The 15,737-nt window shown below is 37.1% G+C and overlaps 2 protein-coding genes and 2 long non-coding RNA genes across 10 annotated transcripts; 3 read left to right on the top strand and 1 right to left on the bottom strand.

The window, feature by feature from the left end:
* The first annotated feature begins 482 nt into the window (after positions 1–482).
* On the top strand, positions 483–3,885 carry LOC114732534 (uncharacterized). 3 transcript variants are annotated; one of them, XR_003738992.1, is made up of 5 exons: positions 483–676; positions 1,533–1,730; positions 2,145–2,443; positions 3,181–3,241; positions 3,432–3,885. It is a non-coding gene; the product is annotated as an uncharacterized LOC114732534 (long non-coding RNA). The 3 variants fall into 3 exon arrangements; XR_003738993.1 differs by lacking the exon at positions 483–676 and adding an exon at positions 776–952; XR_003738994.1 differs by lacking the exon at positions 483–676 and adding an exon at positions 989–1,296.
* Positions 3,886–5,195: 1,310 nt separating this feature from the next.
* LOC114732495 (pyridine nucleotide-disulfide oxidoreductase domain-containing protein 2) lies at positions 5,196–11,771 on the top strand. Of its 4 annotated transcripts, none has more exons than XM_028919768.1 (17): positions 5,196–5,312; positions 5,412–5,693; positions 5,780–5,941; positions 6,605–6,784; positions 6,946–7,003; positions 7,459–7,509; positions 7,709–7,791; positions 8,113–8,200; positions 8,781–8,822; positions 8,910–8,984; positions 9,069–9,137; positions 9,852–9,967; positions 10,134–10,246; positions 10,396–10,475; positions 10,576–10,696; positions 10,860–10,926; positions 11,036–11,771. In XM_028919768.1, the coding sequence occupies exons 2-17, from the start codon at positions 5,446–5,448 to the stop codon at positions 11,169–11,171; spliced, it is 1,689 nt and encodes a 562-aa protein (XP_028775601.1). In that variant the 5' UTR covers positions 5,196–5,312; positions 5,412–5,445; the 3' UTR covers positions 11,172–11,771. The 4 variants fall into 4 exon arrangements, with proteins under 4 accessions (XP_028775601.1, XP_028775603.1, XP_028775604.1 ...); XM_028919770.1 differs by having other exon boundaries at positions 5,395–5,693; XM_028919771.1 differs by having other exon boundaries at positions 5,197–5,297.
* Positions 11,772–12,524: 753 nt separating this feature from the next.
* LOC114732498 (uncharacterized) lies at positions 12,525–14,304 on the bottom strand. 2 transcript variants are annotated; one of them, XR_003738991.1, is made up of 3 exons: positions 14,175–14,304; positions 13,690–13,897; positions 12,525–13,043 (listed from the first exon to the last, which is right to left on the bottom strand). It is a non-coding gene; the product is annotated as an uncharacterized LOC114732498 (long non-coding RNA). The 2 variants fall into 2 exon arrangements; XR_003738990.1 differs by having other exon boundaries at positions 13,690–14,304.
* A 221-nt stretch (positions 14,305–14,525) lies between these two features.
* On the top strand, positions 14,526–15,582 carry LOC114732496 (protein N-lysine methyltransferase METTL21A-like). The gene has a single exon (XM_028919772.1). It carries the CDS (start codon positions 14,600–14,602, stop codon positions 15,437–15,439), a length of 840 nt encoding a protein of 279 aa, XP_028775605.1. The 5' UTR covers positions 14,526–14,599; the 3' UTR covers positions 15,440–15,582.
* The last annotated feature ends 155 nt before the right edge of the window (positions 15,583–15,737 follow it).

The following is a 15,737-nucleotide window of genomic DNA, read 5'->3' as shown; positions in this document are numbered from 1 at the left end:
CGTTGTTTTGAAATTATAGGAATAAAACGATTAATTTTTTCTCATAATTGTCTTACCAATTTATTTTTGCATCATTAATGCCTAATTTTTCTTTTAAAGAAAAATGTATTATTCTGATTTTTAATATAAGGACTAGTTGACTAATTTATATACTCCTTCGGTCCTTAATATAGGACCCAATTCTTAAATTGGTTTTGGTCTTAAATATAAGACTTCTTATATTTATCAATTTTCTCTAAATTACCCTTATGGATACTCTCTCAACTATAGTCAAGTAGAAGAGGGAGATATGGTATTAAGAAAGATGATTATAGTGTTTTAGAAAAAATGTATTACTTTTCTTATAATTAACTAACTTACCTAACTTCTTTAATTTAATTAAATTAATTAAATGGGTCTTATATTAAAGATCGGAAGAGTAAATTAAAATTTTTTATTAATTTTTAAAATATTTTTATTAATAATGTGTATCAACGTTTAAGTAAAGCCCACGGAAAAATCATAGTCTATGGGAGAGTCGCAATCAGCCCCTCGGGAGTCAATAATCAAATTCTGCCCGCAAAACTTTATACGACGCCACAGGAGTGATATGCCGGCATCGTGCTGAAAGCGCCTCGCCGCCTTTTATGATCGCCCTCGCAGCACAAGGCGGACCTGGAGGCAACTTGGTAACACGGTAAATATCCTTAGCATTTATTGCTTGTCACATCCTTCATCTTTCTAGGTTTTTCGCAGTTTTTTGTCTGCGTGGCCTGGCGGTGAACTAATTCAAGCATCGGTCCACTTAAATCAAGGGGGAAACATGTGGCATATGCTTGTTATTTTTAGTTTATCTTTTCCAGTTTTCTCAAGCAGTTATACAAGCTGCAGTTTGCTTTTCTTTAATGTATGATAGTTTGGTGCGGATTGTTTTTGAATATTCTCCAGTGCAGCGAACTAGCTGGTCTTAATTGTGAGACTTCCCGTTGTAATGTTTTAAATTTTAATTAATTGACTACGCATGCATGTGTACCTCCTTTTCTTGCCAGGATATTAATTTTCTTGCATCTGTTGCAATCTTCAAATATTGGATACATCGAATTTCGAGAAAAAATTTTTGGGGGAAAAAAAAACTTGGGTGGAGTGCAAATGAGCGAGCGGAAGATGAGGTGCGATTACACGAAAATGCGTGTCTAAGCTTTAATCCTGAATCTAATTACTCTGTCAGTTTCACCTTCTCCGTTTCACATAAATCAAGCATAGACATCAATATTCTTTGTAAACTCCGGATCTCTGGCACAGGCCCATGTCAATTTAGTAAGTTCACAGGGTGTACACAATTTAGCTCTACGCTGCTCAGAAAAAGAATTTGGCTGTTGTGTGATATAGATAGACAAAAAAATTAAAAAGAAAGAAAGAAAGAAAGAAAAAGAGGGATTGGCGATTTGTGATGAATCTCTCTAAAGAAAGCAACTTAAAAGATATGCACAATAAAATTTAGTTGATTCTTTTTGTGGAATGGGTGCTGACTATATAAGTTTTCTTTATTCCAGGTGCTGACCCGAATGGGTTCCAACGACGGGCGGGCTGATGAGAAACTATTTGTCACCCCTCAATCAAGAGTTACATTCTGCCAAAGGGGAAAGTCCAAGAATGGCAGTTTTGTGTCTACTTTAAGAGATCACTTTCATGAGTTCATCCATGCTTCCATGGATGAACACAAGACATGCTTGATAAATACAATTCAAAAGGTAAATGCCCTTTGAGGCTATGTGTATATACTCTCTCCGTCTTTTATCATAAGATTCACTTATCTATATTATGTGGTTTAAAAAAACTGTTAAAATTAGCTAAAAGTATTAAATATGTTGAAAATATTTTTCTCCTCAAATATGTCCTTATTTATAAGTGGCTAGGTGTGAGTGAGAAAAAATGGGAGATAATGTATGAAAAATAGATAATGGGAGAGTATGTCAATTAAGGGTAAAGTGGGTAAAACTACATTTATTGTTTATACAAACCTAAGGAGGATCTTATAAATAAGGACAAACCAATTCAAAAAATTGGATCTTATAATAAGGGACGAAGAAGTATTCTGTTTCTCTCCTTTTAATTTGCTGCTTTTTGTAACTGGCTAGTAATAAATTTTATGTTGTTCAAAACAGTTACTTGGAAAAAAGAGGGACAGCTCCAGTGGAAACGAAACATCTTTACCACTTCAGTCAACGGCTAAGGATTAGGAGGTTTTCAACAATATTGAATATCGGAAGATGAGTAGCTGCCTCATTTAATTGTATATTGCATCTTTTTACTTTAGCATTTCTCTAAATGATTTCAAAATTGTTAGTTATGGTTTGACTTACACATATGAAGAATATTATTCGCGGTTGCTGCCTGGTGATATTTGGATTAACGCAACTACATGCATTTTCGAGTGGAGATTTTGGAATGTAACAGCTTCGAGGTGATGCTTCTGTTTGTATGGAATATTAAATGGGATGCATTTTTGTTTCACTTAGTACCATATTGTCTATGGTGCTCCTTCCCTAGTTTCAATCATGTATCATTTTTTCTTGCCATGACATCAATGTAACATCTATGTCTTGTAACTGAATATGGAGATCCTGAGAGACATTGCTTTTGTTTAATGGAAGGCATGCAGTTAAAATTTTGGACTGAAGCGGTACTAAATTGTTAATTACTTATTCATCCCTGTAGACTTTGTCTATGTTTAAATTGTTTGAGATGAAGTGTCTAACCGGTAAACAAAAATCAGTTGCAGTATGGGACTCTTGCCTGAAAAGATATAGGCCTTGGTGAACGGTGTACTTGAGAATGTTATTGCATACGCCTTTTTTGTTTTTTTTTTGCTAGTAATTTTATTGCATACGCCTAAAGCAAGAGCCATGTGGAGATATACACATTACTGATGATCTGTCCTTCAAGAGAAATGTTAAACTGATTTCCCAAAAAATGATGTTCATCTTCATTGGTAACGTCACTTTTCTTCACACTTATGACTTCTTCAGCCAGCAGTTAATGTGAAAAGCTCTAATTCTTTTCTAGCTTTTGGCATTATCACATAAATGAATACTTAATAAATGCCGCATTGTGCCGTGAAGGTTCCAGATCAAGATTTGAAACATGCATTACAAAAGTTTTAAAAACATTCTTTTGAAGTAAAATATCTAGTCTTTGCAGTGAGCACAATATAGAGACCATTGTGAAGTCAGCAGTGGGGTTCGGCCGCCGCTAGCCCAAGGTATCATGCTGAAACCAAGGCGATAGTGCTATTTGCATTCGATTTCAGTAGTACTCCACAGTAATGTGATGGTTGCTAAATATGTTTATGACATGGTTTGAGAATTGCACAAGAGCCAAGCATATGGCAAAATGTTAAAAATTGGTTTCGAAACAGAATATCTCTTCCTAATTTCTTTTTCCTTCTGTAGGGGAATGTTAGTTATCTCTAAGTTCAAACTAGGACGACAGGAAATTTGAAGAACAAAACGAAGCATGGTCTTACTAATGCACTGCACAATTGATGTTTACTACGCTACAACAGAATTTCTCTGGTAAACAGGAAGGGGAACTTTTCCCGATTCAATGTTTATGATGTCCTAAAAGGATCCAAGATTGTCTCTTCACTTCATCTTTTGTTGAGTTTCCAATAAATGGGTTATTTCTACCAACGATAAGGGTTCACTGGTCATGTATAGCCAAGGCACTCTCGAACACTTATTTCTTGCTTGTCCATCTAACGAGGGACTAATGGATGGAAAGAAGACTTGAGGCAACTAATCACTATGATCGGAGGAATCTTTTGAATGTAAAGTGTGATTAGTAAACGAATTGGAAAGTAACCTAAAAATTCATGAAATATAAGGGCACATTAGTTTTTGTATAGTCTTTTATCTTTTCCAGTACAAAAAATTCTTTGATTAGTAGAACCCAGGCTATTTGCTCAAGAGGATCGATGATAAAAAAATGACCCTTTTTTTGTGGTTCACGAAAGCAATGGGATGGACTTGCCTCCATTTATTTTCCTTGATCCGAATGACAACACGCCCGGTCTGGACCGCTTAATTGAACAAGGTATGCAAGCACCACGGCAAGCATTCTTTACATACTGACGCAGCCCAAAATCTTGATATGCTACATCCTATCAGTTCATTTAATTTTTATTTTGATTTTAGATATAAGACTTGAATATATTTTATTTTTCATATTTCTCTATTTTTTTCCTAAAATAGTGCTTGTAATAATGATAATTCTAGTTAATATATTTGATTAGCAAGGATATTTTAAGAAAGACAATACCTATTTATAATGAATAACTAACTTTATAATATTTCTTCATCTACTCAAATTATTTAACTAGTTTTTATATTAAGGACTAGAGGTAATATTTAACTAGTTTATCTTTTTTCAAATTTAATGAGATAACAGTTGGACGCCTGCCAAATACATTACTACTTTCAGTTTTTAATATAAGAGTTTAGTAATTAATTTTAAAAAGATTAAAAAATTAGTTAAGTTAGTTATTTGTAATAAGTGTGAGTTGACTTCCTTAAATTATTCTTATTTAATTATATACATTAAAACTATATTTAAATGGAAATAGTTTACAATTAACAGAGACATTTTTGACAACACATTATAGAAGCAGATTGGGGTCCTGTACCGTCAATAAGCTCTTATGTCGCTGCAACTACGATCCTCGTGTCAATGGAGTCTGAATTTTTGTATGACTTCATTAATAAAATACATGATGTCCAGGTAGTTCTTTTAATAATACTATTTCTAATCAATACATTTGATTAGCAATAATATTTTAAAAAAGGCAATATAGATTTATTATAAATAACTAATTTAATTTGTTTTTCTAATCAGGCCAAGGCTTTTAGAATTTCACACTGTTAATTTCGGGAGCATTACGTGGAGACCATGAGCCAATAGCAGTGGCTATTGTCGCAAGCCGAAGACAGATCCTGGCATAAGGAACTCGGATAAATCACGATGGATGTATTTGGACCTTACCGGATTCAGAATTCAGAGTCCAATGTCCTGACCACGGGACCGAAGTTTGCTCATTGTTTTCATAAATAATTAACACTGTAGTTTATAAATAAGTTTTATAATTAAAAAAAAGGTAGTATTATAAAGACATCATCATTGAGGTTTGTTGGCTAACCTACGATACTTTTTGGGGACCTCGGTGGAAAAATCCTCTCTAGGGGCAGAGCTGCTTCAGAGATTGCGGGACCGTGCGTTTGAAAGGTGCAAGAAATTGGCGGGACTCGGAAAAAGTGGCCCACGTGTGATGCACTACAGTTTAGAGTCAGTAATATCTCTTCCAAGATTATGGAATCTTTATCCCCATTTTACTTCTCATATTCTATAATCCAATGTTAGTTATCGAATGAAACTAGGTAAGCAGGTAAGGAAAAAGAAAAGCAAGGAGGGATGTGGCGAAGGAGATTCAGCACTGCAGCATCCGCTTTGAAGGACAAAAAATGGGACGCTCTCGTCGTTGGTGGCGGCCACAACGGCCTCACTGCTGCCGCCTATCTCGCCCGCGGGGGTCTTTCCGTAGCCGTCCTCGAACGCCGTCACGTTATTGGCGGAGCCGCTGTTACAGAGGAGCTCATTCCGGGTTTCAAGTTTTCTCGCTGCAGTTATCTTCAGAGTCTACTCCGTCCCTCCGTAATTAAGTAAGCTTTGCAGTTTCGGTTACGATGGTTATTTGCTGAGACTACTGCTTGATTATTGTTTATTGCATCACTTTGTGGACGAACAGTGAATTAGAGTTGAAGAAACACGGTTTGAAGCTGTTGAAGAGAAATCCGTCGTCGTTTACTCCCTGTCTCGACGGACGGTATCTTCTTTTAGGGCCTGATAAAGACCTCAATCATTCTGAGATTTCGAAATTCTCTAAAAGAGACGCCGATGCTTATCCAAGGTGCTATTCCTCCTTTCTTTCGTCCTTCTTTTATAATCTTAATTAACGTACCGTCATCTTAAGAAGTAATTGCATCACAATAACTGTTTTTGCTCATCGTTCCCCCGAGCTACGGGGGCAAGGATTAATGATTGTTATTTCAATGTGGAATTTTCTATCATGCATTCAAGGCACTATAAGCACAACAGCGGAATTTGTATCAGTTCAGATTTCAAAAGTGGAGAGACTTTAATATTTTCAAAGTGTTGTTAACATGATAGATATCTTTAGGCGAATAAAATTGAACGAGAAAGATCACCTCTGATCGTTGCTTTTGAAATGCAGTCAAATGATTCCTAATGGAAAGCGATGCCAATTAAAAATTTATGGTTTATGTATTAGCCTTGCATTACGCTCAGGGACTTGCGTAACCGTAGATTCACAAGCTGCAAATAAATAACTAGAAAATTGAAACACATTTTTCTGAACTTGATCTGATAGGCTCAAAAATATTTTGATATTCTGCATTCTAATTCTTCATCCATCACTTGAAAAACCAATTTGAGCAGCTTATTGTCAAGCTTATTGACTTTATATGCTTCACAAATCATATGACCATTTTTCGTCTGTCTTTCTAACGTTCTTTTCCTTATTGGGAGTCATTTTCTTTGTTCTATTACACAGATATGAGAAGCAGCTTGAGAGCTTCTGTAAATTTATGGATCCAGTGCTGGATTCAGCTCCTCCTGAGTCTCTGCAGTACAAGGCATCTTTTAACGAACAGATGAAGCATAAATTACAGAATTCAGTCTTTTGGGCAAATTTTCTACGGCAGGCAGCCTCATTGGGACAGAAAGATATGGTGTAAGTTTTCTATTGCTCTGCAACTTGAAATTGCCTTTATTTCCACTAAAATTTCACATTGTGTGTCGCAAAGTACTTAAGGAATCTTCGTGATTCAAGTCCCATAGCTGGTAATTTGAAAATTGCCAATCTTATTTAGTTACTTCTTATTTGTTTGGCAGGGACTTTTTGGACCTTCTGTTGTCCCCAGCTTCTAAAGTTTTGAACAACTGGTTTGAGGTTATATTATCTTTGTTCTTATAGCTGATGTTATATTATCTTTATATGGTTTTAGTCTTTAGAGGATGGGTTCATAGATTGAAGTCAAAGCTTTAGACTTTTTGGCGGCTTTTTGTTACCTTCTGTCAGAAATTTTCCTGAACTCCTTTAGGTAGAATTTTTATCATATATGCTGTCCTGGTGTGAAAGAAAGAAGTTGAGATTGGATATTATTTTTGCCTGGACATCTTCGATTTCTGCTGTCTATTGATGCTATACTTCTTGCAAATTTGATTCTAACATGCTTGTTTCTTCAGCTGAATTCTCTGTAACCATTAATTATATTGCAAATTCATTTATTGACATGTAGATCACACAGTGATGAAATAATTATTTAAGCATTTATGTGGATGCTTTTCCACATTTCCCTGCTGTTTATGGTTAAAGGTCAAATAATGTTTCTGACGTTTCTGCAGACAGATGTCCTAAAGGCAACTCTTGCAACAGATGCTGTTATAGGAACTACAGTAAGATTAGTTACTTTTACTGGGAAAATTGGTTTTGATATAGTCGGATTTTTACCCCTTGTTTTAGGGGCAGAGACATTATGATACTAGTGCAATAGCGCAATTATGCTTCTCAGTTTATCTGATAAAAAACAGTGCAATGGATGTTTCATGCAAATACCAATCTTTAGTATCACTGTGTGCTCAATTCTCTATGCAGGGAAGTGTCCACACCCCAGGAAGTGGCTATGTTCTGCTACATCACGTTATGGGAGAAACTGATGGGGATCGTGGAATTTGGTCGTATGTATCTCTGCTGCTGGCTTGAAATCTATATAGTGAATCACATCAATGGCCACAGTAATTTGCCAAAAATCTATTTCTTTACTTTATTCTAATGTAACATTGGTGCATGTTGACTAAGCGAATTTTACAAAATACTATGGAAGACATGAGTGGCAATGACATCGTGTTATTTGGGATTAGTAGTAGCATGTTAGTTAACTACGAGCTAGCTAATCTTTGCCAGTAGCTTTGCGCAGTAAAAATATGTGAGCCATTTTCAACAAATATATCCTTGAAAACGTAACTCTTACTATTTAAGCATGTCATTATTTCCTTTAGGTACGTTGAAGGTGGAATGGGCTCAGTATCCAAGGCTATTTGTAATGCTGCGAGGGAAGCTGGGGCTCATGTTGTAACCGACGCTGAGGTACGGTGTGAAAGATCTCTTTAAGCTTTCAACCTTCACTCCCTCAATAATGGCCATTAATTGTCACTGTGGGAAGATTCTTGTAATTTAGGCGGTTGTATCCTTGTTCAATAGGATCTTTGATGCAACCAGCAAATACTGGAAATTTTATACTCTGAATGAGTTACTGCAAATTTTGTCGAGGCCTGACATATCACAAAGAATGAAACAGTTGAAGTTTTCACCGATGTAATTCTAATTATGAAATATAGGTAAGCAGACGGGAAGCAGATCATGAAGATGCATTTTCCTATACTCAAGTTTTCAAATGTCTACTTTGTATATATGGGCAGTAATATAGTACATAAGTCGTCAAGCACAATATAATTGTATTTCCGTCTACAGTGTTGATCAGAAATATGGTGGTTACTTCATTACTAGGCTGAGGGTCTCTCGGATTTTTTTTTTTTTTTGGAGGGGGATTTAGTGGAAGCCGTAAAGGTATTGCATGCATTAATTTTCGTAGGCTTATTCTCTAACCTTCCACATATCTTTTACCTTCCCAAGGTTCTCATTACCGCGATATTATGTGTTTTTGTAGGTTTCTCGGCTGTTGGTTGAAAACTCTAACACTGTCTGCGGGGTTAGTGTTGTTCTGAGTTCCTTCAATCAAGTTGGGTTTTAAAGTTGAATACCGTAAGTTGATTCTTAATATGACTTGCATATATAGGTGATGCTGGCTGATGGTACCCCAGTGCATTCTTCATTTGTTCTGTCTAATGCGACTCCTTATAAAACTTTCACGGTAAATTCTCAAATCGATGGCCGATGCTAACTGTTCTAATTCCTAGATTTGGTGTTACTTAGAGTTTCTGGTGACATGCTCCAGGAATTAGTGCCTGACAACGTGCTCCCCAACGATTTTGTTCATGCAATTAAGTATTCTGACTACAGTTCTGTAAGTTCTTTTTCTAATCTATTTCAGCTGTTCTTTTTTCTCCCTTATGGATATTTTAGCGTCTGTGCATATAACTATAAAAAATTTAGGATATCAAAACAGTGTGCCTTGAACACTAGCTAAAGCCACGCTATCGTTCACACCATCCAGGAATGCCTTTTGTGGGGTGGGGGGTGTTCAAATTTTAAAAGGGCTTACTTTTCCTTCCTTTAGGTCAACTTCTAGCTAGGGAATTATATCCTGGCTCGAATTTGAATTATATAAGTTGATTTGTTTTTTTTGGGGGGGGGGGGAGGACTTTGAAAACTGCAAGACCAAAAACACTGAGGATATAATTGTAAGTTTAAAAATATTATGACAAAATCATCTGAACAATAACTTCAAATTTGGGAATAATTTTTCTAAAACTTAATAGTATATTTGTACAAGTCTGGTGGCAATTTTAATAATATTTAGAAATTATGATTTGAAGATATTTTAACCTAAATATTATTATATTTTCACCCAAAAAAAAAAACAAGATATAATTTTCTCACTTAGCTATGCTAGACGTCAGAACGCTAAAATCCTTTTTGGTCAAGAATCGAGGCCTGTTTTTCGAAGACGCTATTTATTTTTCATTAAATACATTACAATGAATGGAACTCAGATTAGATTGCAAAGGGGTGTAGTTTTCTTCATTCGTTGTTTCATGGTGAATATCTATTGAAACAGGCCACTACGAAAATAAATGTTGCAGTTGATAGATTACCCCAGTTCCAAAGTTGTAAGTTAAATTATCCTGACGCTGGCCCCCAGCATGCTGGTACAATTCACATAGGTTCAGAGAGGTATATTACGGTTCAATCAATTTTTAATCTTATTCTAGAATCGATGCAGTCGTCACTGGAAATGTTTGATGTATTTCTTCCCCAAAATGTCTATTCAATCTAGATTAAAGAGTCAGAGCTTTTTTTTTTTTTTAATTTTTCTTGAGCTTTGTCAATTCCCGTATAGCATGGAGGAGGTTCACGATGCATCTCAAGATGCAGTGAATGGAAAACCATCACGAAGGCCAGTTATTGAGATGACAATTCCCTCTGTACTAGACAACACTATATCTCCACCTGGTACTTGAAACTTCTGCTCTAACAAATTATTTTGAATTGTTCATCTCGCCAGTAAAAGTGCGGGAGAAGCTTTGCCTTCAATGCATGTCCTGCTGTAATATATGATGCTATCTATATGTCGGCAACAAAATAATTTTGATTCTTCTTAGGTAAGCATGTGATCAACCTGTTCGTTCAGTACACACCTTACAAACCACTGGATGGTGACTGGCAAGATCGGGATTACAGAGTAAGTTTTGTCGGGTTTTATTTTCCTCCTGGGACCTAAATCTCTTCGTTCGATATCGTGCCGGGAAGATGAATCTTTATTTGACAAGTCTCCCATTCAGGAATCATTTCTGCACAGATGCTTCAACCTGATTGATGAATATGCCCCTGGCTTCAGCGCATCAGTGATCGGTTATGACATGCTGACTCCCCCGGACCTTGAAAGGGAAATCGGTTTGACAGGTAGAAGTTGTCTGGTTAAATATTACTCTATGTTCAAGTGACTAAGAAACCTTAAATTATTCTATTTGATTGAAATGCGAAGTTCTTCGTAAAATGCGCGGGTGCTACGTTTATGTTAAGCATTAAATCTCAATGGGGAATGTGAATGGTATTTTTTTGACAGGAGGGAATGTATTTCATGGCGCAATGGGACTGGATTCGCTTTTCCTCTTGCGACCTGTGAAAGGATGGTACATGACGTGATACATTTTGTCACTTTCTCTGAAACGTATAACTAATGCAAGCCACTGTAACCGGCAACGACGTGATTGTGATTCTATTTTGTTTTGGAACTTGTAGGTCGAATTACAAGACTCCGCTTCAAGGGTTATACTTATGCGGAAGCGGAGCGCACCCAGGTGGTGGTGTAATGGGAGCACCAGGACGTAATGCTGCCCGAGTAGCTCTTCAAGACGCCAATAAATCGTTTAAATAATGCACAGCTTCAATATAGAATTCCATCCAGCAACAAACGGCAGACCAACCGGAACTAAAATCGCGGTTTCACATTTTCGGATTCAAGTCTCTCACAATTGACTTGGCTATATAGATCTTGGTGCATAATAAGTGGCTGTGTATATTTTAGTGGAACTCTATGGTGGGAGTTTTCTTTTTCATTTTTCAGGTGAGAATGATTTATTCATTAAGGGAGAAAAACAAGCTTGATCATCTAGCATCATTGGCTGTCACTGGGACGATCAAAGATATGAAAAGCATTGATAGTTTCATGACCTTTTCTGGCAAAATAATGAGCAAATATGTTACCCTCTATATACAAACTCCAGAAAGACTATCAATCAAATCTCTATAAAAATGATTAATGGTTCCATCAATGATAACGTGAAAGGGATGATTATTGGCTTCTACACAGCCAGCCAGCCACAATAAACTTCCACTTTCATAATTCCTAGATTCCAACGTAATTTCAGACCATTTAGAATTCCTACGATTCAGCTATATTTGGTGGATAATCACCCGGATTTTTGAAAGAAGCCTTTGACCCAATTACCACGTTTATCATGGTAGCTTCAACAAACACAAGCAAATAAAGTAGTACAAAGTCCCTTTTGTGAGCTAATATTTTCAGAACTTTAAGCGAGTTCCATCTAATCCAATCAAGACTCGAATCAGCATTGAATTCCTCCCATAATCCTGTCCGATGATTTGTGTCCGCAGATCTTGGGCCACTTGACAGTCGCGTAGCACATGCATGGCATCATAGTCAAGGCTTGGATCGATGTGCGACGCAACAAATTCAAGTGTGTTGTTAATGACGGATCAACAATCAAAGCGAATAATTGCATAGCAAGCTCTCAGTAAAACTATACTGATCTTGATCCACAAACATAGAATATTAGAGCCTAGAATGACTGACTACGGAAAAAGGTATAAAATGTATATCAAGTGAGCTCATGCCTTGTATTGGTCGACGATGGCAAGATCAGTCTTAGAAATACTTTTCTGGTTTTTAATATATGACCTAACTGTTAAGTTGATTTTAATCCTAAATATAAGACTTATTTCTCATATTTATTAATTTTTCATAAATTATCCCTATGGATACTCTCTCAACCATAATCAAGTAGAAGAAAAAGAGAGTATAGTAAATAAGATGATTATGGTGATTTAGAAAAAATATGTCATATTTCTTATAATTAACTAACTTACCTAACTTTCTTAATCCAATTAAATTAGTTAAATAGGTTTTATATTAAGAACCGGAAGAGTATTAAATATAAACATGAAGTATAGTAATAATGTTGGCGAGGATCCTGAAGGAAACTTGTGAAGGTGAATATACTGTTTTGAGGATAAAACAAAAGCTGGCACTCAATAGTTAAGTATTGCTCCAAAGAGGTTGACAGAAGCATAAAAGCACTATGGCAAACAAGATCATCAATATGGCGCGAGTTGATAATCAAATTAAAAAAATAATGTGCAAAATGTGTTCAACAGAAGCTGCTGAATATTATATGGACCTAACACTGAGGTGTTCAACTTCCGAGAGTTTTAGCAGAATAGACGCAAGTTTATGGTACCCCATTCTTACACAATAGGTAGAAGACATGGTTTTGAAAACCCAAATGTGCACCTTCTATCATGTTTTCCCCTCTTCTTTATCTTAACAATAAGATCGTAAATCTCGTCAGAATTTTTACTCAACTATGATTACCGGAGCATACAAAAAGTAAGGAATAAAATCCAAAGCAAAATATTGATAAGTCGAAAGCTGAATGAAAATAATACCGAACTGAAGATAGACTCAACATCCACGAAGTTGCTTTTCAGGTGCACGGCGGAGAACTGCCTGTAGCATTCAAGATGGGCACAGGGTAAAGAAAGAAGAAATTTTTTAATCAAAATATAAAAACAGAATTACCAATAAAGATGAAGGAAGATCGTTATAGTAGGTTAGAATATGAGCAAAGAAAACTCAGAAATAATAAGCTCGAGGAGAATCCTCGCTAGTAAAAACAAAACACTAATTTTATTTTCAGATGATTTATACATGCTGCCATTAGTCCATAACTTAGATAATGAGAAATAAATAACTACCTGAAAAATAAATTAGATGAATAAGATTATTTACTCAATGAACAAGTGTCGTGGGACTCTAGTCCTAAACTTGAGATCACTCAGCAAATCAGAAAAATAACCTAAATAATATTATCAAATAGAATATATCTAAAATAACTTAAAATAATAATTATTCCCTATATTGTTCTAACTCTCCCCATCACTTATTATCCCACAAAAATCGGGTACTTTATCACAACCAAAATAGCGGGAAAAACCAACAATTAAGGTATAGAAAAAAAATCCAAACAGAAAAGCAGTAAGCCATTGGTAAAAAGTCCAGTACAGTGTAATCAAACAAGGCCAAAATTTACGATCCTGTAAGTAAAGCTAGAATCAACTACATTAATCTTTTGACTACGATAGAAGAGAGAAACCTGCCGAGAAATTGGGTACATCCCGCTACTTCTCTACGATCTGACCAAGCACATCATTAGCATACTATCCTTTAATCAAGAACAATATATTATGATCCTTTGCGGAATTCAATGCTGGAGTGTTCAGAAAGAAAGCGAAAATTCACAGGACTTAATCAGTCAGAATTTCCGTGGCTTGTTCATCATCAATACTGCTCGTACCATCTTGCTGCTCCTTAGATTTAAAAAACAAAAAGATTTTAATTATCAGACAATACAACTCTTCATGACAAGATAACATATCTCTCCATCGCTCAAAGCAATTAAATTATAAACAATGGGAGCGACTGAGAGAAAAAACGAGTATAAGAAAATTGTGCTCAGTAAGAATCACCGAGCAAAATAAGATAGAACAACACAACTCATGAAACGGGAATTATTGAGCAGTAAGAAAATTGTGCTGACTGCTGAGTAAGAACAAGGAGGAGAAAATTTAGAAGACGGACAGGGAAAATATCGGATGCCTGCATCATGAAACAGGAGTGATTGAGAGAATAAGTAGCTGACTAGCTGAGTTGGTAGAGGAGCTGGTATCAGAAATTATGCCACCGTGGATGGCGTCGACGGCATTCTCCGATCACACATCTATTGCGTGCACGTCTATAGTGCGAAGAGTGCCTCTCTGATCTCAGAAATCTTCGGACAGTTATAAGGAGGAAAGGGACTGATTTACAAAATAAATTTGCCTCGCCAGAATACACTCAATGAGGCCCATGACACGGCCCAACCCAGCCCATACAAAGATAACCATGATGGGGACAAGCCCAACACCGCGAGTATAAATGTCGTGACAAACATGCCCTAACAAGTAACAGGAGAAGACTGGGAAATGGAATCGGCAACCGCTTCGTTTTGCGAGTTCTTGTGAAAAATGGAAGAAGAGAATGACGATGAAGATATAAGCCCACTGAATGTCCTCTTAAACGATGAGGATAATGAAGAGAAAGTACTGGTAAATGGCCAGCACACAGAACACAAAGCAAACGGCGGGAATACTGTCATGCAAAACGGTCCCGCGAAGCAGCAACTACTGCAGAAGCACAGCCTCCGCTCGATTAACTCAACGGTCGTGATTCGGCAGCTCCCATCTGAAGGTCTCTCATTCCAGCTCTGGCCGGCAGCCACCACTTTGGTTTCCCTTCTGGATGGATACCGATGCGAATCTGCCAGTAGCCCTCTCACTTCCACACTCTCGGTATTTTCGGTTGATCCAAATCGCCGCCCACTAAATATCCTCGAGCTCGGATCCGGCACCGGCATCGTTGGAATTGTCGCCGCAATCACTCTTGGCGCCAATGTGACGGCCACGGACCTTCCTCATGTGGTCCCCAACATTCAATTCAACGCCAACGCCAACGCGGGCGTTTTGGCTTCCAGTGGTGGGGCAGTGAACGTGGCGCCGCTGAGGTGGGGTCACGCAGATGACGTGGAAGTGATTGGGCGGGATTTCGATGTTATTCTGGCATCGGATGTGGTTTATCACGACCACCTGTATGAGCCTCTCCTCCAAACACTGAGAATGCTCTTAGCGGGCAATCAGCGGAGGAAGGCGGTGTTCGTGATGGCCCACTTGAGGAGGTGGAAAAAGGAATCGGTTTTCTTCAAGAAGGCGAGGAAGCTTTTTGATGTTGACGTTTTACACCTGGATACCCCTTGCGAGGGATCCAGGGTTGGTGTTATTGTTTATCGTTTTGTTGGGAAGAAGGGTTAGCTTTCGAAATGATGCATCGCCCTGCTCTCGTTTTGGAACTGTTATTGCCAAAGAAAAACTTGTTTCTTTTCCAGAAAAAGTAAAATGCAAATATGCATCCTAACGTTCGATCAAATTTACGCAGCGCTTGTCATTTTCTCCAAGATATGCTTGCGAATGGGAGTGTGCTCATTTCAAGCCTCCTATTTCATAAGGACGCTTCTTTTCTGATTTTCTAGCGGTACCAGATTGCATCCTTTTGAAAAGCGAGCTAAAAAGCAAGGTTTCAAAGAACTAAAAACCCAAAAAACCTTCTTCC

Source organism: Neltuma alba, unplaced genomic scaffold (assembly GCF_004799145.2).
Source record: "Neltuma alba isolate B1F8T4 unplaced genomic scaffold, ASM479914v2 tig00012917_pilon, whole genome shotgun sequence".
NCBI lineage: Eukaryota > Viridiplantae > Streptophyta > Magnoliopsida > Fabales > Fabaceae > Neltuma > Neltuma alba.
This window is presented reverse-complemented; position numbering and strand designations above follow the sequence as displayed.

Bases quoted from the DNA above. Each gene is read 5' to 3' on its own strand.
- LOC114732495 (XM_028919768.1), top strand. From the start codon at position 5,446: ATGTGGCGAAGGAGATTCAGCACTGCAGCATCCGCTTTGAAGGACAAA. The intron at 7,510-7,708 runs GTAAGATTAGTT...TTCTCTATGCAG, and splicing joins ATGCTGTTATAGGAACTACA to GGAAGTGTCCACACCCCAGG. The intron at 8,823-8,909 runs GTTAGTGTTGTT...TTGCATATATAG, and splicing joins ACTCTAACACTGTCTGCGGG to GTGATGCTGGCTGATGGTAC.
- LOC114732496 (XM_028919772.1), top strand. From the start codon at position 14,600: ATGGAAGAAGAGAATGACGATGAAGATATAAGCCCACTGAATGTCCTC.